Here is a 24,311-nt window from a genome sequence, read left to right on the forward strand (position 1 = left end):
TTTATACAAAAGCTGGTTATATCCAGTATTAATGCTAGCTAACAAGCACTGACATCTTTTATTTCAATTAACTGAATACAAAGGAAAAATTAGCCGGATATGGTCGCATCTCAAGTCCCTTTAAGAGCTCCCAGGCTACTTGTTCTTTCCAAAAGCACAAACATTAGCATTACCTTTTGCTGCTTCAGACCGCTTAGGCAAATCAAGTGTATCAAAATTCCTGTCCAGATCTCCATTCTTCTTTCCTGTGCAAAAAAATAAGACAACAGATGCAAAAGACTGTCTGCATACTGACAGGTAAGCTGCTGTCATATGCATCTACAAGATGAGAGAAGATACTGCCTCAGAATATAAACCACAGACTATTACCCATATTTGTACATATCTGACTTGCAATCCAGCTGCATAGCTGTGGTTTTAGCATGAACAACTGAGGGACAAAAACCCATGCCTTCTGGTTTATCCACAAATAGGCTTAGCACTAGCATTTCAGTGGATCTTAAGGAGGCTTAAAATCTTGGAAAACCATGCCATTTCCCTTCTTGGCAAAGCTATGTCCCTCCCTCAGAAGCCCAATATTTACTTGTTATTTTCACAGCAGAATTTGGACCTGAAGCCTAGCTGAGGCAAAAATGAGCAGCACAGCAAAAAAACAACAGGCTTATTTTGCAGCCTCTCTTCTCATCTTGATTATAAGGCAGAATGGTCTAGATTTAATATATTGTACAGTAAGCAGCCAATAACATAACCTTGAATTGCCCTTCAATCAATAAAGTGCCATTTCGACTATTTAATAGTAACTAGTGGAAATCATTCCACGCTTTTGCTAAGAGACAGTTTCAAACCATTACATCATCTTTAACTTAGACAATCCTTCATAGAAAGCAGAACAAAACCTGGACTTCAGATTTAGTTATCTTGGAAATTCAAGGTTATAAAAAGATCTGGAGAAGGAAGAGTTTATCATCATCACCCCTCTTCTCCCCCCCAGGGAGACATAGTGCCTTGGGGAAGCCCACATGGATGCTGTGGGATAAGCAGGTGCCTTACCACCAGAGGAGTACTGACAGCAGGGAGAGAGATTTGGAAGGAAGCGCAGGAAACTGTATGGCTCCCGAGGACAGCAGTGTACAATTTAGCCTTCTCAAATGACTTTGAGGGGGAAAATGAAGTTTATTCCCTCTCCCTCAAGAGCAGGGGAGGCAGCAGGTGTGATGGGATGAATTCAGAACACAATTCAAGCTGCTGGAGATGGCTTCTGAACAGGGACTCTACCAGGTTGTTCAGGGAGGTTTACAGGAAGGGATGAAAGCTCCACCAGGCAGGATGCTTAAAAGCAAACAGGAAAATAGTCCTTGAAACCATAATGTGGAGATTATTCTGATTCTTGATTGGGAATAGGTCATGAAATGGGAAGGGCCACTCCCTGCCCTGTTCCAGCAGGAAACCAAAACAGCTTCTGTGCAGTGAATTCAACAGGACACTCTACCCTGCCTCTTGACAAAGGGATTAACACATGCAGTACTAAACAGAGAAGAAAAAGAGCTTTTAAATACCAACATGAATATTTAGAAATAACATCAAGAGGAAAAAAACAGAACTCAAGGTAGTATTTCATCCCTTTTCTTGGAAATATCACACACTTGTTTTGAAATGTCAACACAGAATAGCAGCCAACTTTAAGTATTGTGCAAAACAAAACATGCATGTAGGTGTTCCGTTAATCTGAAGTCGTTAGCTTAAAGTACGAAAAAGCCCATCTAAGCTGCCAGAAGGTGATGCAGCCAGGTACCCTGCCACTCCTTTGGAAGATACCTTTTCTGAAGGAAGGGACACCAAACAGCTGCACTCTGCAGCACGCTGTCAAGTTTTTGCTCCGTGAAAGCACGAGAAACACGTTGCTTATGGAATAAAATACAAGATAGAAAACTATGCTGTGCATCACCAAAGGACACTGCATTTCATAACAGCAGCTGAACCCAGTTCACTGGCTGCAAACCCTTGTTGACCCTTAAGAGTACTGACAGGAAAAAGCAGGGCAGAGGGAGGGGGGAAAAAAAAGGCACAGTGAAGGAAGTTAGTGTTTAGAAAAGATTACAGACTTAGGGCAGACCAATAAATATGACTCCATCTTATCTACGAGAAGGATAAACTGTTTTTTCACATGACCCTAAATTTCAGGTCTCTGGCACTAACTAGTTTAAACCTCAGGACATTTACTTGGAGAGTCAGAGCTTATTGGACACAACTGCTCATTTCAGAAGTTCTCTCCATAATTTAAAGGTTGGGGTGCGGTACTTGGATCAGCCCTGCAGAACTGAGATGGAACAGTAAGAGCTCCTTCTTTCTAGTGCAGTGCCTAATAAGCAGTATGTATCTGTGCACAACTTTTTAAGGACAAGATTGTCCAGGAGAGCAGTGCTGGCTGCTACATCTTTTGAGCTGGCAATGCAGAGGCAGCTGCCTAGTACGGAACCATCTTTCACCAGGACAGCTCACACCACTCATGCTCTGGGATATCCAGTCGCTGCCTCCCAGTTTCTGGGCCTGACTTCAAAAACTGGTCATCATCTATGAAGCCTTTGCTAGGTTTGTCTGTCAGATGTCTCTCTGAGAAATGAACCCATCTCACAGGCAAACCCACTTCTGTTCAAACCAGAAGCTGACAGCTATTCATGAACTGAAGCAATTCAGAACAGAACTCTGACAAAAGGGATTTCAGGTCTAAAATTTACTTAATCAAATTGAGCAAGGGCCAGGTTCCTAAGTACCCAAAGCACCTACATTTTCCAGGGCTTTCCTGGATAAAGAAGGTGACTGAGATGTAAGAAGACTCCAAGGAAATCCATCTAGAAGGCAAAGATTTCCATCTGTAGCCCAGCTGGTATTTTTCTCCATTTGATTTTCACAGGCCCCACAAATATTGGTTTGGAGTTTCTAAAAAGGTGACCAAATTTAGCAAGATCAAGAGCCTACCAGCTACAAACCTCCTGGCCATCCCATGGCCCGACTGGTATCGGAGAACCAGCTCCACTTCCAGCTTCTGTAGCTCTGAGCACCATAACTCAAGGCTGTCAGTAACACTAGTGCACAGGGATGGTGAAATAACCACACTAGCAGTAGAAGTTTTAGACCCTGTTTTTGCACACTGTGGCTTCTGGTCCTCTGTGCATCTCCCTGCTCTCCAAATCCTCCAGCATGAGGTATGCCAGAGACAAGACTATGCCACTGGATAAAAAGCAGAGCTCCTAACTTTGCCCAGAGACAGACAGCTTTGAACACACCTGCTGACAGGTCTGTTTTACCACACCTGGCTGTAGGAATTTGCAGAGCACTCTGGTTTGGGAAAACTGCATGACATGAGACTTGCTTGTGCAGGATGCAATTTACAGTCTTTGCAACAGTGGGATTAAAATTCTTCCCCTCTCCCCCCCCCCCACCTCCTTTTCATTATGTAAGGAACAACCAAAACATGACCTTTGGCATTTTCAATCTGTCAGAAACTCAGTATGGACTTCGAAGTGTGACCCAGAATTATTAACCACTAACGTTGTTGATCTTCCTCAAATGACATTTTGCTTTACCTGATAATCAGAACAGCTATTCCCATTTTTGCTGAAGGATTAATTCCCAAACACTTTCTTTCTGGTCAAAAAAGAGTTGAAAGGGAAGAGATTCTTCATAACACTCCCCCCGACTCCTCCCCAGCAGTCGATGCTGTGCTGGTTTGGGACCAGACTGCAGTGCAGCATCAGAAAGCGAGGGCTGAGCTCTGTCTTGCTAACGTGCCCATCCTCCACAGGCTCACCAGTCAGTCTGAAACCAGTGTCTCTCAGAAGACTACTGAGCACCAGTTGTTGGGTGGAGCAATGAGATTTCTTCCCAGCATTCCTCCTTTGAAGCCCTTCAAAACCTGTTGAGCTGAAGCAAGTGTCACAAACTGAAGATGACCCTCCCTTTATGCCCCAGTCAGCCTCAGTAACACAACAAAGTCTCCAGGGCACCCGTGGCCTAACAACTTCCCAACTGGGAAGTGAAGGAGGCAAACTTTAAACTCAGCCTTGTGCATTCCAATTGCAGGTTTACTTACTGTGCTGGGATGAAAAACTAAAGGGCATATCCTCTGGGGCTTTTACTAGGGGTAGTTTCATCTAGCTAGTCTTAGTGTCAGTAATAAAGATGCAGCAGCCCAAGCATGCGTCCCCGTGCAGACAAAATATCCCCGAGAATACATATCAGAGCTGCTGAGTCTTCATGGCTTCCACTACCCAGACCAGCTAGCCAAGCTGTACTTTGATGTGACTGGCCTGGAGAGACAGCTTGCACGCTTTGGTGTTCCCTCTCTCATGGGGTGATCAGGCCTGTTGCAAACCAATTCCCTTACTGTGCTTACACCAGGAATGAATAAAACCTTGTATATTCTATTTCCATTGTGGGAAGACTGAACTGCAAATGCTCACTCAATTAGAGGATTTCCATGCCTACTGAAATGGACAGGAGTATGGCACTGGGGGAGCAGAGGAGGAGGTGAATGAGCAGGACCTTGATCTCAGCTCTTAGCCTTGCACGTAAGAGATGAACAAAGCATATTACGGTGAAGATGAAAAGAAAGTATTGCAAAGACTCACCTTGATTGAACCACTCCTCTAATTACCAGAAAAGCAGCAAAAGAAAAACAAAAATTTACAGGAAGGAAGAAAATACAAAAGAACAGTCACAAAGAGGCAGAATTTCACAGAACAGGCTCAAAACCTGAGTACTACTGTGCAACTTTCATCAGTTAAAAAACCAAACTAAAATACTCTCCCTCTTGTTCCTGCTAAAAAAAAACAAAAAACAAAAAACAAAAAACAAAAAAAAAAAAAACACAAAAAAACCAAACCAAAACAAAACCCACAATCTTTCTCTGCACAGTTTTTCTTCCTTTCATTACATGAAAAGGTGTTCACAGAATTGAGGGGACAGAAGAATGACTAGGCCTCTGCAGAGGTGTTTGAAATGCTATGATCAATGACCATGAAATAAAATAAACATGGAAACACTGCAAGATTAAGTGAACAAGGGGAGAGAACTATCTATTTTAAAGTCCTAGACTGAGAAAATTTAGGTGGGTTCAGACCAGGTATTCACATAAACTTAACAGTGAGAAAAGGAAGATTCTTGTTATAATTTTAAAAGGACATTTATTATGGACTTTTATTTCTAGTTGTTTAACCACAATGGTTGCCTGTCCCCCTCTATCCTTCTGATCTACATACTACCTGCTGTGAGCTCAGCATTATTACCACTTGATTTCCCTCTAGAGCATACTTTAAGAAAAGCACTGCAAAAAGGGAGAAAAATACATTTAAACATACTTTGGAAACTGTCATTTCCTGCTGCACACACAAAGCCAAACACACAGGCTGCCACTGAGTGCCCGTGTTGCTAGTTGAAATCCACGGGGTCATCCTCCACATCAGATAATTTTGAGACCAATTTGTCCCAGAAGACACGATCAGATGCTTTGGCTGATACACAGAAGCTATCAGGACATACAGACACAGAGGTGTGTGTGTATATATATATAGGTCAGCCCCAGAGGAAAGAGGCAGCCACCTGACAATGGACAGCCACCTGAGAGTGCTCTCTTTTCACTGGCATCAAGAGGAGGATGACAGTTCTCAATCAGCACAACCCTCCTCCTACAGTGCACATTCAGAGCTTTTAAGTCTAAAATTGTTTTCACTGTGTTGCTCTCAAGCAGCAAAACAACAGGGACTGCAAGTGGCAGGGAACAGGCTCGAGTCAGCACATGTTCAAGGTTTCAAAAGGATATCACACTGAAGTTTCAGTTATCCACTGTGAGAACAGGCTGGCCAGCCAAGCAGGTAAAATATTTTCCTCAGTTTTTCCTCCAGTCACTAGAATAATCCCATCAATTTTTAACTTTATGTTAAACACAGTTTAAATCCAGTTGATGACAGACTAGTCTGCAGAATCAAGTTCACACCTCGATGACCTCCCTAACACGTACAGAAGCACATCACATCTTCACAACATGTACAGGTCTGGGTTCAAACAACTCCATATCGGCTCACCAGGACAAAAACCTTCCTTACACCTGGCTATAAGTTAGGATCTGAGTACACATGAATGAGGAGAAGAGAGCCTCTGAAAATGGAGTTAATTATCCCCGAATTCAGTCTACAACAGTAATTTCTCTAAAACAACAAAGCAAACAGATATAATTTGAGCGTCTCTTTCTAAAGTAAAGATGGAAGGGGGGGTTACTGAGACCATTAATCCTCTCTTGTAGTCCAACTCATTTGCAACACTCATGCCCCAGAGGAGAGAACAGGTTTAAAAGTGACAGAATTAAAAGCAGCAAAATCATGTTTGCAATTTAAATTACCAGAAGAGTGACAGAATTGGAAGGTTCTATGTTTTGGTTGTGAGTGGGAGGGTAGGCCTTTAGTTTGTCTTCCAATCTGAGACTGGAGGCATGGAAGACATACAGAGAGGACTACCATGCACTGGGGTGAATGCATGCTGGCCTGGCTTCCAGGGGCCGGGGGACAGGTTAGACAGCCAAGCAACTGGATCAGGCGTTGATTTGACAGATGCAAGAACACAGCAACACAGAGGAGAGAGGCAGAGCACATCCACCTTTGTCCAGCAGCAGCAGCATCTGTCAGCATGCACCAGTCCTAAAGACAAACAAAACTAGCAATCGTGGAAAAAATTCCCAAATACCTAGTAGTAATGCAGCAAGAGAAGTGAATACATGCCACGACACTACAAACACAAACTTCCACAAACTGCATCATTCTAAACCAGGATGATGAACATGCTTGCAAAAGCAGGCCTACACAGCCAAATTACCCCTAAATCCATTTCCAGTTCTGTGCTCTAACACATACCTTTAGCCTTTTTTCCACCAAAACAACCAGCATCATCTTTCTTCTTCTTCTGAGAGCCTCCCGTGCTTGTAGTCAGACTGGCATCTAGTTCTTGATACTTATCAGCCCCGGGGACCTCTTTGTGGACGTGATAGGAAAGGTTCCGCATGATGCACACGCAGTTCTCCACAGACTGTTACAGAAAAATTGATACTGTAAGCATTGCACCATCTTATTTGCAAACCATTGTATTATGCAGTAGAGCGTTAGGGGGGACATAAAAAAATCCACCTGCTCCAGGAAAAGAATGTAACTTTCAAGGAAGATTTAGTTAAGACCCCTTAAATTAAGGTTAATTCTTGCTTTAAAACCAATTTTATTCTTCCAAAAGTGAAGCGCGTCATAAATAGCACTCATTCAAAATGAAAACTCTCTAATCAAAAGTATCACCTGATCTTACATAAAGACTACAGTTCACCAGAAGATCAAACACAGCAGAAAACGATCATATAAGAATCTTATTTTAATACAAGCCTCTCTCTCATTCTTCCAACCTTTAAAATCCCCAAGGGGCCCATTTTATTAAATTTTCTCTGGGTCAAAAGCTCAGCCTTGTGAGGATTTCAATGAGAACACACATTGTCCTGCAGTAGTAGCTAATCCGTAGCACATCAGGTTCTGACAAGAGCAATACTCTGTAGGTTGCAATGGAAACCACCAGGTGGTTACAAAATCCACTTCCAAAATTATCTGATTAAGTGACAGGGCTTTGTAATTCCCTTGTACAGTCCATCACATGGTGAGATTCAAAAAGAAAGAAATAACAATGCTTTACAAGCCTTACTGGTATTATAAAGCAATAGTATGCTTTTACTTTTTTAAACAGGTTAAACTTAAGGCATTCTTTATCCATATAAATATAATTTTAAGCAGCACAGAATGACATGATGATAATAAAAACACATTAATCAAAATCTACACAAAAACCCACAATGAAAGCAGTGCAGGTCTGAAGGCATATCTTAATGTCTAAATATTAGAGTCTTTACAGATGATGCTGAATAAGCCTATAAGATACCGACTCCTTTGCTGATACTGTGCAAAACACAATACAATGAGACAATTCTGATTTGGACACTGCACTTAAAGACATCAATTAAGTAATGCAAAACAATAGTGATGATGTCACTCATTGCCAATAATAAAGGGCTACTCTCCCTACCTACTACAACCTTTTGCCTTTGCTCACCTCAGCCACACAAGGTAACACAGCAGCATCATGCTGAAGCCCCACCAATTAGTACCTTGTATATCATGACAGAGATGAGGGGAGGATAATTACTGTACTTTCCAAGGCAAGCATAATTCCCTTTTGACACTAGCACAGAAGACGGATCCCAGCGCAACACTTCAGTCTAAATTAATGGAAACATCCATTAGGTTTTAATCCTCAAGTTCACCTTATTGTCTGTATCCTTCTTGCCAACTGCAGACTGTAAAGCATGAAGAAGGGCATCCACCAAGCCATCACACTCTCTTAGTCTTCTGCGTGCTTCTGCTCCATCTGAACTCACATTCCTAACAGGAGAGATTTAAAAGAAAATTCAGCCTTCTAACCTACACCATAAAGTTGAAGGTGTGTCGATTTATACTACAATTATTAAGAACTCATTTCCTTGGATGAACAATTTGGAGGCAAAGTAGTCTGACAAACCTATCAGTAAAATATGGGCAATGCACATCTGCAGCTCCCCGAGTCTGAATGAAAAGGAGCACACAGTCAGAAGTGCCCACAAACACATTTTTCTGAGTTGCTGGTGACTCCAGTGGTACACCTTAAACTGGACAGTTTTCTCAGCAAACAATACACAAACCAAAATAATTAATTTCAAAGACAGAACTTTTTATCTGAAAAAATACTTTTACCACCTTAAGAAACACAGGCCAAATCACAAGACTGCTCAGCAGTATTCAAGACCAAAGACCATAGAAACTGAAAATTAAATAAGATTAAACCAGGTGTATTATAAGCTTTTTTTTTTAATATAAAACTGTTCTTCACTTTCCTTGGCCTCTGTCTGCTCTAAAGAAGTCAGATGGGAGTCGCCATGTACAACTGCTCTATCCTTGACTGCTCAAAAGTTCTCCAAATCTTTTCAATATCCCTACCTTTCTGACTGGAAATAACTGCTGCCCAGTTTAAATCCCACATTTTGACATTTAGAGCCCACCTTTCACACTGTACACAGATTCAGCATCAGAGGCTGGACCAGTCACATTTAGAAAGCAAAAGACAACAATCAGTATGTCTATATGGCAATAAATTTCTCAAAACATTGCACAGGAGAATGGCACAGATAGAAGATGGGAGACAGCAGTGAAAAGCTACTTGGAGCTGTTACCAGTTGCATGTATCAATGACTGCAGAAATTGTTAGAGGGGAGCTATGAACTTAACCTCATTTGTCCAGTAAGCATGCACACTACGCACTGAAGCCCCAGCCTTGTATATGCATCAAACTGCCACTATCTAATAAATAAATAAAATTCAAGTCCATTTTCCAAATGCCACCTTTAAATATTTACCCTCTTTTAAAAATTGTATTTTTTAGGGGGAGAACAAAGTGACAAAATGATTCATTGCACTCACTGGCAAAACCTATATGGAAAGTCTTCCCAGAACTGCAATGCACCGATTTCACCACCACCACAGCCAACCCTTCAGGGTCTTTGAATTCCCCAGACCCGATGTAAGGTTAGCTCACAAAAGCTCAGGACACAATCATTACCTTCTACTATGAGGAGCGTGCAGCTAATTTTTCACTAACTAGAGGGACTGCCAATCTCCAAGCAATTAACAAATCAATCATGGTCCCCTCCCATGTCCCCCATCACCCAGGCAGGCTGGTATGTTAATTGGATGACTAGGAAAAAACTTCACATTTTCTCAGAGACCTCTCAAACTCTGAAGACAATTGTGAGCTGGTTTCTGTAACAGCACATTAACTTTCAATTAAGAACACAAATGAAATGCACAGATAAATGAGTTCTTTCCCCAAATACTAACACACAGCCTCACCTCCAATAATAACTGATACAAGGCAGGTAAAGTGGATATTAAAATATGATTCCACGGAATATATGGAGGAGAGAATTCTACATGCTCTTTTCCATCTCCAGTTGTACTAATCCTTTCCTATCAAAAGCCCAAATGTGAATTTTCATGTAAAGTCTTTATTAAACTGAAATTAGAATTCAAATTCTCTGTGATACCTTTCAGGAGTTATAACAATAAATGATTGCAGCTCCACCTCCAAGAACATCTATTAAAGTGGAACATTACTCCTTATGCTTGAGGAAGACAGAAATGTCCTAAAAAAGGTCTTAGCTGAAGCTGTGTATCACATTTCTTATTCCCCAAGTCTTAGAAAAGGAGAGCTAAAATAGTAAGGAACACTTGCAGACTCAAAAAAAAAAAAAAAAAAAGAAATCAAGTTGTCTCAAAAAAAACCCAAACCCTTCACATCTTTCTTCTTCCATGGCCCATTCAGAAGAGATTTTTCTATGGTGAATTTGTGCTACCACACCTTCTAGCACATGTGTTTTACTGCTTTAGTTATCAACAGCACCAGAGTATTTTATATCCTGCTTTCTAATTCCTTGATGTGTGTTAGGGTTAAGGTAGAGCTTGATACAGTTATAATTGAAAAAGATACTATAGATACTATCAGTAAGAGTGTGGCTCGCTGATATCACTTGCCGTGTCTTGAATTATAGAAAAAATTACTCAAAATTAATGCCTCAAGAAAAAATTCCCACATATCACACAAATAAGCATGATAACTCTGCAGCATCAAATGAATAACAAATTAACGCAATGAGCAAGTTATACAGACACCAAACTTTGCAGTTTTAATGTTGTAACTAACACATCAGAAAACAGATCCTTATGAGCACCTCATGGAGAAACATCTGCTCTATACATATCCTTCACTCTGGGGGCTCTGCTCACCCTCCCTCCTTGGGTTATGATACTCCTGCAGCCCAGGGATTTACCTAACATGGAACAACACAACTCCTTCCTTTGTCTCTAACTATCACCCAGACCTGCAGGAGAGCTCAGCTCACATTCTTCTCCGCAGAAGTGTAGGCAACACCAAACTCAAAAAGACCAAGCCCAGGGAGATCAGCACCCACGTCACAGTCTGCTCTTTTTGCTTGCTGCTCCAACACTGCAAAGGGCAGCAAAAACTTTCCAGTTCCCCTGGGAACATTTGCATTTCAGTTACACGCACAAGTATGCCAAACACCCCTAAGCACTAAGTAGAGGCAGGCAAAGTGAAAATGAGGACAGTATGCTTTGAGTAAGTTCTCGTCTGGCAATCCCAAAAAGAAGTGCTCCCAGAGTGGGTTTCCATGATCCAGAGTAACCACCAAAAGCTCCTGCAACCCAGGAAAATGCCAGCTTGCATTTCTGCCTCAGAGCATTAAGACTTCATACTACCTACCTCAGACAAATCCACAACTTGGGTCTTCAGGAGGGACTGCAGCATGGATATGAAACTGATTATTACATGGACAGTAGAGCTAGTGCTGGTCATTAACAAGGACAGAAACTGCAATGGAGTAGCCAACCTGGTAACACACTCCACTGATCAGGGTTAGGAAACATCTCTTCCAATTTCCCCGTGTGCACTGGAATAGTTCTTGATGCACCTTACAGACCTATTACACATTATGGAATAAAAGATAAGTAAATCGTGTTCCAAAGGACACTTCTGCAGCAAAGTTTCCAAGCACGCTCCTCTCAGGAGCGTCGACAGTCGGCAGACCCGCGGCAGGCCCCGGGCCCCCTCCGGCAGAGGCCGAGGCCGTGTGGTTGTCCTGCAGCGGGCGCCACGCCGCAGCCTCGCCTAGGGCAGCAGCCTCCTGAGACTCCTGCAGCAGACACTCAGCGTACCCTACCCAGGCTTGGAAAACACAGAGCTTTGCTTTTCACTGAACTCTTCTACACATTGGACAAGCATTGTTTTCTGTCAGAAAACTAATCCTTCAGCAGCTTGAGTGTCTGACACAAGACACTGAATAGAAAAAGAAGGCAAAGCCCTAGCTGAGGCACTTGTTAACTCTGTTACTTAGGAGCTAGGCTGCCACGCAACAACTGGAACTGCCCAAACATCTTGGAATTAAACACATTATCTCAGTGACTTGTTTGCTGGGGCATTTTAATACAAAGAGCTTCTACCAATGAAGTCAAAGATACTTTTAAAGTCTGCACAACTTGAAATAGGAATTCTGTAAGGGCTTTTGAGACACTGATTATGGGCAAAATCCTGTTATAAAGGAAAATAAAGTTAACTGCCTGTTCAAATGGGTGGGAAAGGGGAGGAGAATCTACCTGAACTACTTCTACACAAGACGGTGACAAATGATACCCGACTTTCATCTCTGGTGTTCTGGACAGTATGCTTCCCTTGTCTCCTCGCACCCAAAGAGACCTCTGCTGCTTTCCCTGAATTCACCTACTTTTCAGTACTTTTCCAAGAGTACATTAAATGAAAAATATATTCTAAAGTCAACAATAGTATCTTTTTTACATCATCCTGCAAAAGGTAACAAAGTTTACCATAAATATGTACAACACCACACACAAAAACGCAATTCTAGGAGCAAGATGTGGAATTACTGTCTATGTTAATCAAAGCACATATAGGAAGGAAACCAACTTTATAACTGAGTTTATGTAAAAAAGTAAGGCACAAATCTCATTCCAGAGACTTTTGAATCTCCATCCTTTAGCTGGAAAAAGCAATCTCAATTCTTCCTCAAATTCTTGGGAGACCAGGCTTTAGACTAGACTAGTGAAAGAGGATTTGTAGGGATGTTCAAACGTATGCTTTCCCTGGGAAAATAAAACATAGGAGCACTAAGTAAACGTTAAAGAAAAGTAAATACCTACCAGCACAGAAGCACATCAGGCTAGGAATCCAGTGTGCTGGTATTAAAGACTCCAGGAAATGGCAGGGAATGTGCTGAGAAACCTGTTCATGCTTTATATAAGGTCAACATTATCACCAAATAGTCATCTTAATAATAGGCAAGTCGGAATGTAACACCTAAGTCTGCAGAACAGAGCTGGTATTCATCACCTCTAAGATAGGTGAGCTGTTACTACTATCTACACCACACATCAGAATTATCCCCAAGAGAAAAGATTTTAAAATAATTAAATGCATAGCACTTCATTTGCACTATTTCCATGCAAATCATGTAGCAATGCCCCCACTGTGCTCTATCTGAAAGAGAGAGCTCTTGGCTGGTTAAGTTTTCTGTGATTTTTTTTTTTTTTTTAAACAATAAAGAGAAACTTGAAAATACCAGCATGAAGAATACACATTTCTTCTCTGAACATGAAAACTAATATTTCCAAGACTATTGCTATGTCTGCCACCTGGCTGGAAAGAGCCATCAGTTGTTATCCCACAGTGCTGCAGATGAAGCTGAAAGCCATAGGTTAGAGTATTACTGAACACTTACCAATCCACTTCAGATCAGGAGGTGTAAAAAGCACTTTGTTTAGAGATCCAGTTGGGGATAAAGACAACAGGTTGAGGATGTTTTTTCTAAATATAAATAAAAAGCTGAACTGGAAATTTTTAACATCTTCCTAGAAACATTTCCACCTTTCCCTGGAAAAACGGCAGATGAAAGGTGAAGCTGAGACACTGCTGGTTTTTTTTTTCAACAGGCTCTGTGCACACCGCACAGCCTTAGACTGCCCAAATGAATCCTACCTCCTACTATTGAAAACAACCTCTTAATAGCTATTTTTGTATTACACGGCTAAAAAATAACGTTGGCTCTTACACAGCCTGTCTCATCACTGTGAAGAACATAAGGATACCTGTTACCACGACAAACCAGAGAGCAAAAAACAACTGGGGTGTCCTGGTGGGTTGAGTCAATGGCACTTGACAAGTGGGCTGAGTTATGGCAGTGCTGTGGTGGAGCTGATGGGCAGTCAATGCACCTTGCTAGAACCTGACCTGCACCATCACTGGCTTCACTGCCCAGATGCTGAGTTTTATATACTTCAATTAATAAAATGCTACAAGGTTCTCACAACTTCTATTTAAATACATTAGTTGTTCTATCTACCTACTCTGAACCCTGGCTATAGAACCAGTCTTGTATAGTCATACTTTGCTTCACTATTAAGAAATTTTTATTTGGGTGTCAGCCAAAGGAGATTGATAAATATTAGCTGCAGTAAATGTACTCTATTTCTGAGCATGCTTCTAGATATTGAATGTCCCAAAGGAGGACTATACAACATTTTAAAATCATTCCATCATTTCATGCAGAAATAGAATGAATTCCATACTTCAGTTCACATGAAATACCAGAAAGTTTAATTGGTATTAAGTTCATTGTCCTGAAAACGAGAGAGAAAAAGAAAGCAGCTGCCTGTAACACAAAGAAAGCCTGATCCAGGCAGCACTGGTCAAAGAGCCCTGTACAGCACAATGGAGTTTGGCAGCAGACAGCTGAATCAGAAATCAAGCAGAGAATATGGAAAAGAATATAGGAAGAAGCCAAAGTCCAAATTAAATAAATAGAAAGATGGGAGAACTCTACTGATGGCGACGTTCAACCAAGAAAAGGCATATCAGCCCTGGGCAGGAAATCCCACTGGAGATTACTGCTCTACTTAAGCATCCAGCTAGACCCAACAGAGAAGCAGTGGAGTAGCCCTGACTGCCTTGCATATAAAACACTTCCATCTATCTGAACACAGAGACAGGTTTTGTACAGTTGTTCAAATGCTCAAAAGAGGACATAACAAAAGCCACCTAAAAAAGGACTTCACAAGCTTAGTCTGTGCTTCAGCAATACTGGCATAGCACAAGTGATCTATAAAGCACACTGTTACATGTCTCATATCCACATCAGCATTGTCTGTAAGAGCTGCAATAGGCAGGAGCTCAACAGCCTGCAGTACCATTCAAAAAGGTACAGATGTCAAGTCCATCCTTTCTATTTGTGGCTTTCTACAACCAAAATATTGTGTGATGCCTCTTCAGTAAAACACTAACTGGTTATCTCCTGCATGACCTACCTGAAGGGCCTTCGTTTGCTCTCCTGAAATGTAAAATGATGCAGAAACACAGCACACAAGAATTCCATGATACCCAGCAGCTACGTGGCTCCCAAATTATTCCAGTTTCTGCTTGAAGGAAAGGCTAGGGGTCTCTGCTTGCTTTATCACACTACTTGCTGCAGTATGAAAAGAATCTCAAATATACAAATATGAGGTGGTATCTATCTAATAACGGATCATAGCTCACATGCCTTCCAAAGCAAACTATGTCCATTACAGAGACTGCAGTGAGCTTTCTTTCAGTCTCTCTCTTCATCGCATCACCGCGACAGATGTTTTTGTAGATTCTCTTCACTGACAGCCAAGGGAAAAGGGACCTAGATTCATTCCTAAGTAATGACAGAAGGCAATAAGCAAGTGCACAACTTTAAATTTATACTTCAGATTTGATTGTAAAGCATTAAGGTTGCATGTAACTAGGTTACGTCTCTGCTGCTAGAATCTATGCATAATTTACTTATATTACAAGCTAAACATCAGGAACTGTCAGGAGAAACTCTAACAGCTCCTTACTAGCACGAATTAAATGCTCTGCTCATCATATAAGCCCCAGGACAACCATATGCTGTGATCCTGAACAGTATCAGTAAGCTAATTAGGAAACTGCCTTCACTCACTCCTCTGTTGTGTGGGTTTTTAATTTGAGTTGTTTTTTTTTCCAGTCTGGGTTGGGCAGATAAGCTTCTCCCTTTTCCGTGCTGCTTGCTGCCTCCAAAGTGAAGATTCACAGGCATATTTCTGTTTTCTGCATATTTCTGGTTTTTTTTTTTTTTTTTTTTTTCCTTTTTTTTTTTTTTTATCGCTTTAAGAGACTACTCCCTTGCTGAAAAGTCTAGTTCAAAAGTACCTGTTGCACAACAAAACACTGACAGAACCATTAGCTCCAGTTTCTGGAGCAGCACTCTCCCAAAGGCTGTACGCAGTATGAAAAAAAAAATACAAGCACACCAGCCTCCAAGCACTGTGGGTGGGTGGGTAGAGACATGGCAGCACCCACCCTCATCTCCTCTGGATGGGACAGGGCAGCACCAAGCTTTGTAACCAGTCCTGCCTAGGCCTCCTGGTTGAACAGCTGCCCTACGAACGCACACAAAAGGACCTCTTGAACTGTGATTGAGGAGCACACTGACTGAGAGGAAAAGTCAAAAAAATGATGCTGTCAACGAATCCTTTTTGCAGTGGAAGAGAAATGGAGCTGCTGCAAGGAGGGCTTTGTACTAATGCTAGACTCAAAGCTCAGCTACTAATTTGTTACTGATAAAAGAGCATATAAAAGCCACCACCTGAAAACTCATATTTATGTGTGTCTCCTCTGTCCTGACATGCTTCAATAACCAAAATTCCCCAGACACCAGAAGCAGCTTAGCCAGCAGCACTGTAGCAGCATAACCTGAGCTTCACCTCCTGCACCTTGCTCTTCATCTAGGTAGTGCTTCCAGGTCAAAGGTTTGCACTTAAGTGCCTTCTTACTTCAGTCAGTTGGAGATGAAGGCTGCCTCCAGTATATAAGAGTGCAGGTAGGATAAATATTATGTGACTGTCACCACACACTATTATAATGCCTGCAGGATTTGAAGATGGATAGAGCTTGAAGGTAATTCACTTTGAAAGCTCTAATTCCCAAGCACTTTTCTTCAGAGAAAAGCCATACATTAATCATTAATAAGGAAGGAGGGCATAAGCATCTGGCTTTGACAGTCTGCCTTCCTTTCTTTCCTCAAATTCAGCATGCAAATATGGAAAGAAAAAATGGACATGCCAGTGTCACTGAGACTTTCAATTGTTTCCAGGGTGCAAAGAGAGAACTTTTCTGCCAGAATAAGACTAGATTGTTTTGACAAACCTTCCTCACGTCCATGTGCCTCAGAGATGCACATGCTCCTGCTACAAACAATGCATGCTGTAGGTGTTTGCAGGCCATATATATATATTTACAAGTACACGAAGAAATTCAGACTTAAGGAACAAGTCAACTACCATTAAGCACTGCCATGTATGACTGAAGCACTTCCAAGTTACATCTGCAGGACAAGATGTACATGCACTCACCTTAAATCTCTATATCCTCAGAAAAAGGCTTAAAACATTCTCACACAAAAACTTGATTCGGCACTATGTTAATGATTTACCATCAAGCTCCTGTAGCCCTTTCCCTGAAGTACAGAAAAGTAATAAGAGCCCACAGGTACTTCTATATCATTTTTCATCCTGGTGGAGGGTTTTGGGCTCTGAATCTACCAAGTCCACATTTCATGTCTTCACTGTCTCTCACACTTAGAGTAGCTCTTAGGCTTTGATTCCATGGGACAGAACTCTAATATATACCCCCAGAAGTACTTATTCCCAGTTGCTGTCTCTACGATCAACCACTTGAAAATCCTTGAACTGCTGGTATTTACAAACTTCAGGGGAAGGTATGGAGAGAGGTGCCAAGCCCACAGTAAAGATAGGAAACTGAAGATCAGTGACTAAGTCCATATCCACTTAGTCAACTTCAGAGCTCAAATCTCACCAAAACCAGGAGATAGGGCTATTAAAACCACAAAGAGATTTAACCATTAATCATGCCTGCAATTACGTCAGAATAGCAGCAGAACAGCAATTAACTCCATACTTCTCAAGTCCCTTGTTACAGCTGTAGCCACCAGATTGTCCCTTCTCTTCTCTGGAGCTGATGTTGGACAAGCTGTTATGTGCAATTTTGATCTGAAGAATGTATGTTTTTAGTGGAAGTCAAGTGGGTACAGTTTGTTTGTGTTTGTACACCCACGGCCAGGTCTCTGAACCCTGAGGCTATTTGTGAATGTGAATTGCTGTGTACTTGGAGAATTGACAAGAAACGCTGCAACTACAGATGGTACCCTGGAAAAAGGAGCACTTTGCATCTGTTTGCTATGCAAATTAATTCATTTAACATTTGTTGACAGCAGGTCAGTTTAGCACAGGAATCAGGCTAGAAAGTTGGCAATTTAGGAACTAAGTTCTACTCTGTCCTCTTAGAAGTGAAAAAATCCAAGGGAGAATTAAAAGTAATTAGGCAGAAAACAGCAATTAAGCCTGGAATGAATTTCAGTTTCAAACCATTAAAATCCTTGCTGCTCCCAGAGAACTAGGAATCTTAGTGGTTACCTAAACAGAAAACAAAAATGATAATGTGACAGCAGCAGTGCTTTCTGACCCAGAGATGTGACATTTCCTCTCTAAAGCAGAAAAGCACCGTAGGAGAAACCTGGAAGCAGAGCAAAGGTCTCTGGGCACTGCCTGGGTGCGTATGAGCAAACATGAGCTCCACCAATCCCACCAGCAGTTCAATGTGTACTCTTCTCCCAAAGCACCTTAATGTCTGGGTCAAAGTTGTGGAAAGGGTCATGAAATGGCCTGGTTAAGATGCACCACATCATTACATTATTTAAACTGGAGAAGAGCACAATTTAAAAATGAATGCTTCTGTGTTGCAAATCCCAGGAGGGATTTAGGGGTTTAAAGAAATAAAAAAAGACAGTAACCAGAATAGACATTCTCCACATACCTAAAGGAATAAAATATAATGCAAAGACATTAAACTTGTATGCCAAATGAAATAAAGGTATATCTATGCATATTTAATAATTCTCCTAAGAAATGTCTTCTTTACTTCTCCAGTCCTACTTATCCATAGCCAAAAATCCACTTAATTCCAGTAATGCAATTTTTGCTTTTTTCCTCTTCCTTTCCAGATTACTACCTTATTAACTTCTCTCAACACGTTCAACAGAATATAGGAATACCTTCACTTTATAAATTTACAAGTTACACCCAAGATAGCATCTATTACAAGACTCAGGACCATTTTATGTAGTATAATTATTACAGATCCACTCATGATATTGGGTCTGTCCCTAGAAACAAAGTGAAACAATGTATGTGGAAATATCTTTTTTCTGATGTCAGGACAAGGACAGAGACAAAATTATTCCCATCATCTACACTAATTTCTGAAAAATTTAGTGTTTCTTGGTAAAGACTACAAAAAAGCATAAAATAAATTTCATTATCAGATCATAGTTCGCAAGCTGGCTGTAAAGTCTTTATTTTGCAAAGTGGAATACAGGATGCCCCAAACATTTGTGTGAAGACAGTTTTTGGCAAGAAAATTGGAGTGGGATGGCATACAGAATCCACTTGTGATGTTCCAGATGATAGCAAGATTCAAAAGGTCCCTACAACAGCCACATCCATGGGAGAAGGTTTGACTTTAGAAGGAGCCTTTCAAATAAACACTGGTCTCAAACTCAGTATAAGCCTTAAGCAGTTGCCTTCTCTTTTGATACTTACAGGCTACACATACATGGTCAGTTAGCTGTGGTAATTTGGTATGGACATCACTTAAGTATCACAGGTAATCCCAGAGTTATTTAACTCATGGCAAAAAAGATACTATTCGAATGGCTTTCTTGATGATAAACTTTGCACAGTTTCTCCAATTTCCAGCTTGTAAATGACCAGGTCAAATGTTACTCAGTATCATCCACAGGGCTTTCTCAAACAGAGGCTTCAACAGATCCATTCCTGAGTGGCAATTCTTTTGGAACGTTCCTTTGGCCATATAGACTGAAATCAATATCAAGTGCCACAAATGGGTTTTTGTTACTCCAGAAACTGGGTAGAAATCAGAGCTATACAAAGCCAGCAAGCTACTTTATCTTCGGGTACGGGGCAAAAGAGTGCAAGGATCATGCCTCTATCTTGCAAAGTTAATTCCCAAGCAAAGCAACTCTGGTGCAAGTAGAGAAGTCTGCTAATATACTGGCCCAAATTACTGACCCCTCTGCTAAAGCATCCTTCCATCCCATGTACACCTGCAGCACTACACTACCTGTGCTGCTAATATCAGACGTTCATCCACTCTCTGGCATGCGCAGGGCAAGTTGACTATGTAGGACACAAGTCATACTGGTTTACTCAGACCTGGACAAACATCAGCACCTGACCTCCCCAAGTGAGGGGGGAAGAGAGAAAAATTACAGACAGGAAAAAGGGTACTGTTGACAAGAAAGGGAAATGGAATGGACTGGGATTTGAAGAAGAGGTAAAGGTAAATAAGCATTGGTTTTCTTCATGTGAGATTTTTTTTTAAATCACTTGTTTTCAATTATTTTCAAATAAGCGTTTCCAAAGCTCCACATTATCAAAGGAAAGACCTAGATTACGAAGAAAGCAGAGATGAGAAAGGAGTGTTAAAAAAAAAGGCAAATAATTAACTGGCAGTTCATGCTGTGAATCATTGAGTTTGAAACAAACTCGCCCACATCTGTTGATAAACTTCATTAACTGAAAAAATGATACCAAAATTAATCTGCCCTGCATGCATAATGCCTCTCTTCTGCTTAGATACCTAAACTGCAAGGACATCTGAAACCTCTGCAGTTCAAAGATTCTCTTAGTTGTTTTGGAAGACAACACAGCACACACCTGAGGCACGCTTCCAAAGGGACAAAGGAGGCTGGCACACCATCAACAAGACTAATCTCTCAATTAAATTCAAACTGGTAAGCAGTTTGTAGTCTGCAGTAAGCTCCACTCATGGAAAATTGAATTTCCAGGACTAGCTACTGTGTCAACAGGAGAAGAGCAGACAAAGGGGTTTTTAAACACTGACATGTGTCAGGCAGGTGGTTGCAATGGTTTGTTTTCTGCTGGTGTTAGTTATCTTATCTTGCTGGTGCTTTTAAGGCTAGGCTGAAGAGGATCTTGACAAAATGCAGAATTATTTCCAAAAGTAATAGTGATAATTACTTTTGATATGCCTATTACTATCCCTGGATCTGGAAGCGCTCTACAAAAAATATGTAACATCACTGATATTGTAACAAGCAATACTATCAAGAGAGCTCATCACTCACCTACCTACTCCATCTTCGTTGTCCTGGAATTACTTAATCTCACTGCAAGTAGTAAGGAGACAGCAAGCTGGTTCTCTCCCTTTCCTGTGTAAGAGGTTGCTCTCTCCATGGCACATCAGAGAGACATGAACTAACTACCTTTTTCAGATTATTATTTCCTGCTAACCTGCCATCATGTCTCCATTTACCTAAAGCAACCACTTTCAAGCATGAAATGACCTTGCCCCACATCCGACTGAAGCTTCAAATTTTCCACTAGGAAGCACATAATCCCACCTGACTATGACTGTACATGAAAAGACTGAAACACATTTACCCACTTCAAGAACAGAAGCAGCCATCATTCACTGGCTGCTGTCCTGTCCCATTTGAAGTGCATCAGTATCACCTGACTACCAGAACTTCACATTCTCTTAATGAATACATGTCAGTATTACTATGCTCCATGCTCTTCATCATTAGCCTTAAGAATATAATGTCCAAAAGAGCACAAGCTTTTGCATCTGCTGTAAAGCTAGTACTTTACTTCAAAATAAAAAAACAACACACACCACAACAACAACAACAAAAAATCCCAAAGCTGTCCTGGAATGTAGAAGTTCAAGTGGATCCACATACTAATAAAAAATTTATTATGTGGATGAAGTCAGTCTACTAATGATCAAATTATTGTCTCACTTACTGGAGAATCCCATATTCATTCAGATAATCCTTTTATCCCCCACCGTGACTAATTTCATCTTGCAGAACACCATTAGAATATGAGACACCAGTAAGTAAAAAACTATCATGTCTGGAACCTACTTAAAGGACCTTTTCTTCCAGTGGGACTAAAAATAATTTCAGCAATGGGCCCTTTCAGAACACTTTTCATTGCTTTCTTCATTTCTGAAGTTACTCTGGGGACTAGTTACTGCAATTTAAAGAGCACAAGCCCAGGAAACAGAAATAAACTAACTTGTGAAGATGGATTCATCAGTAGCAATCTGGCCCAAGCATAATTCAGAGCACCAGAAGGTGTGATGCCAAATCTTTATTAGTTCGGTTCAGAGTAATTGACTTCATCATAAAGCTGGAGAATCTAACAGTGAATCTCCACTATTTTATCTTGAAGAAAAACAAATTTAAGACCCTGTGTTTAGGGAATACTGGTTCTTCAGTCTGCATTAGGACTCCTTTTGACCCCAGCTTCTAGAATCTCCTGTCCTACTGTTGAGGTGCTCTCCGAAATGCAAATAGAGTTTCTAAACAAGAAAGGCTCCTTTGCAAGGAATATTAGAAACGGTTTCCTATATGGTCAGTAGTTCAATTTCTTCACTAATTTCCTGTAGGTCCTTAGTCACTTTAGCATAAAGTAGGAGAGTAGCCACAAAGATGTTTGTGGCTAAAACTCGATCCATGTTTTAGGCTCAGTGTATATCCATGAAACCAGTTCCCCAGCATCTGCAAAAAAAACGCCTTTTGATACAAGATAACTTAAAACCAAGAAGGGATTTACCTGAAAAAATACTTTTCAAATAAATAAAAACAGCTCCATCAAAGGAATCAGAGAAGGTACTCAAAATGCGTAGCTAGAGCCTGTCAATCACAGTACAACAGAAAAATGAAAGTGTGATTCTCAGTATTCAGTTTGCATTGCAAAATTGCAGGTGTTTTTTTTTGTTTTGTTTTTTTTTTTAACTTAGCTTGGCAGTTAATGTTACCTGGATGTTTCACCACTGTATTAACACACCACCTTATACAGACCACTCCCCTTAACCCTGGATAAATGATCTACTCTTCACACTGGACCTTGACAAACCCTGCAACAAAAGAGTCCATGAGAGGCAAATACCTCCAAGCATTGCTATTGTGGCCACTGAAATGGGAATATCTCTGCAAAAATGAAAGACAACGATAAATTATTTGTATTTGAAATAAAGTAAGTGAAATCCTGAACACAGGCCATGGTGAACAGATTAACAATGCACAGTTCTGCCTTACCGTAAGCAACCAGAAGTGTTCTTGAAGACTGTTGTCCACTCAGCGTCACGAGGTTTAGAGTCCTCATTTGGCTCACTCTCCCAGCCTGAATGAGGTATAATCACCTCATTGGTAAGCGTCTGCAGACCATGGTTGATGATGACCATCTTCAGGGGCTCATAGGAGGATAAGTTCCACAGGGTGCCTGCAGGAGGAATAGTGATTATTGACTAAGAAGAGAATAATAAATATTTTAAATCTCTACATGAAACAGAACCACTATATTCACAGAGAATTGCTAAGAGGTTAAATCCTAAAACTAAATGAAAAGGTGAAACCACTTGATGAGATGCCAGACTAGCATTTAGCTTAGGGCAAATTCCACAGTTGCTGCAACAGAAACACTTCCAAAAAACATGGAAACGCTTTTATCAAGACATGGATCTTGTTGAATTCATCAAGTTCTACAACCAAGTACATTCATATGATGTGCTACTGGAGATTCATAGGATTTTTCTGCTATACACAAATTTTGTTAAGACTTTAAGTCAAGCTGTGCCTAAAAAAATAAAACTTCATCCAGTGCAGCAGGTAAGTGTACTGAATAAGCATTAAAAACAAAGGTGAATTTATGGAGGATCACTGAACTTCCGTTTATCCTCTGTACAAGACAATACTTCATTCAAACTGCATCTCTATTTCCTTTTTACATTTTCCTGTCACAGCCAATATTTGGAATCCTATGGTGCCACAACCATATGATTCCTTGAACAAGCTGAGAACTGAACTCCTTTGCCTTTCAATTTTTACCTCAATTATTAGCCAAAGTGGAGAGAAGCCAAACATCCAAATACCACAAGAGAAGAGCCCTACAACTGTAAGAATACCCAATCTTAGTAAGTGATACAACTTCGCAGCAGACCCGTACCAGTCTCCTGACACTTACTGCTCATTAGGGTAAGAATCAAACTAGACATCCACTTCAGAAATAATTTCTGCATAAGCTCAGCCTAGTAACATATGAGAACTATCAACAACACCACTTGGAGGGAGCCAGATGCACACTTTTGACCTCCAATGAGAAGTGTGAAGGCTAGCAGAATTACAGCAATGGAAAACTACATTCCCCACCCCAGAACACCCAGAATATCTTTGTTAAGTGGACACAATAGCAATCTGAGGCTCCCTGTGTTACTATAACTGCAAATTTGTGCATAATACAGTGCAAATTGCAGATACCTCAGTATATATGTCTAAAACAAAGCACAAAAAAAAAAAAAACTAGGAAAGGTGCAACCTTTTGTTTCAGTCTCTTTCAATCGCTCCAAGTTTTAAAACGTACAATTTTCAAACTTTAAAAAAGACTGGAGATAGGCCTTGGATCTATTTTTTTGCCACACAGCCTCAGAAACGTGGACTTGCTAGA

At 40.8% G+C, this 24,311-nt stretch overlaps 1 protein-coding gene across 1 annotated transcript in view; it reads right to left on the bottom strand.

Annotated features, from left to right (window-relative positions):
- ARVCF (armadillo repeat gene deleted in velocardiofacial syndrome) overlaps positions 1-23,115 on the bottom strand; it is a gene marked incomplete at its 5' end in the record, with an annotated part of 64,669 nt that extends 41,554 nt beyond the window's left edge. Inside the window, 4 exons of the mRNA XM_008940039.1 lie at positions 174-245; positions 6,903-7,074; positions 8,342-8,459; positions 22,907-23,115. Coding sequence (XP_008938287.1) covers positions 174-245; positions 6,903-7,074; positions 8,342-8,459; positions 22,907-23,115 — 571 coding nt within the window. The remainder of the gene's footprint in view (positions 1-173; positions 246-6,902; positions 7,075-8,341; positions 8,460-22,906) is intronic.
- Positions 23,116-24,311: the final 1,196 nt, after the last annotated feature.

The sequence above is a fragment of the Merops nubicus genome, unplaced genomic scaffold (assembly GCF_000691845.1).
Source record: "Merops nubicus isolate BGI_N331 unplaced genomic scaffold, ASM69184v1 scaffold44230, whole genome shotgun sequence".
Classification (NCBI taxonomy): Eukaryota; Metazoa; Chordata; class Aves; order Coraciiformes; family Meropidae; genus Merops; species Merops nubicus.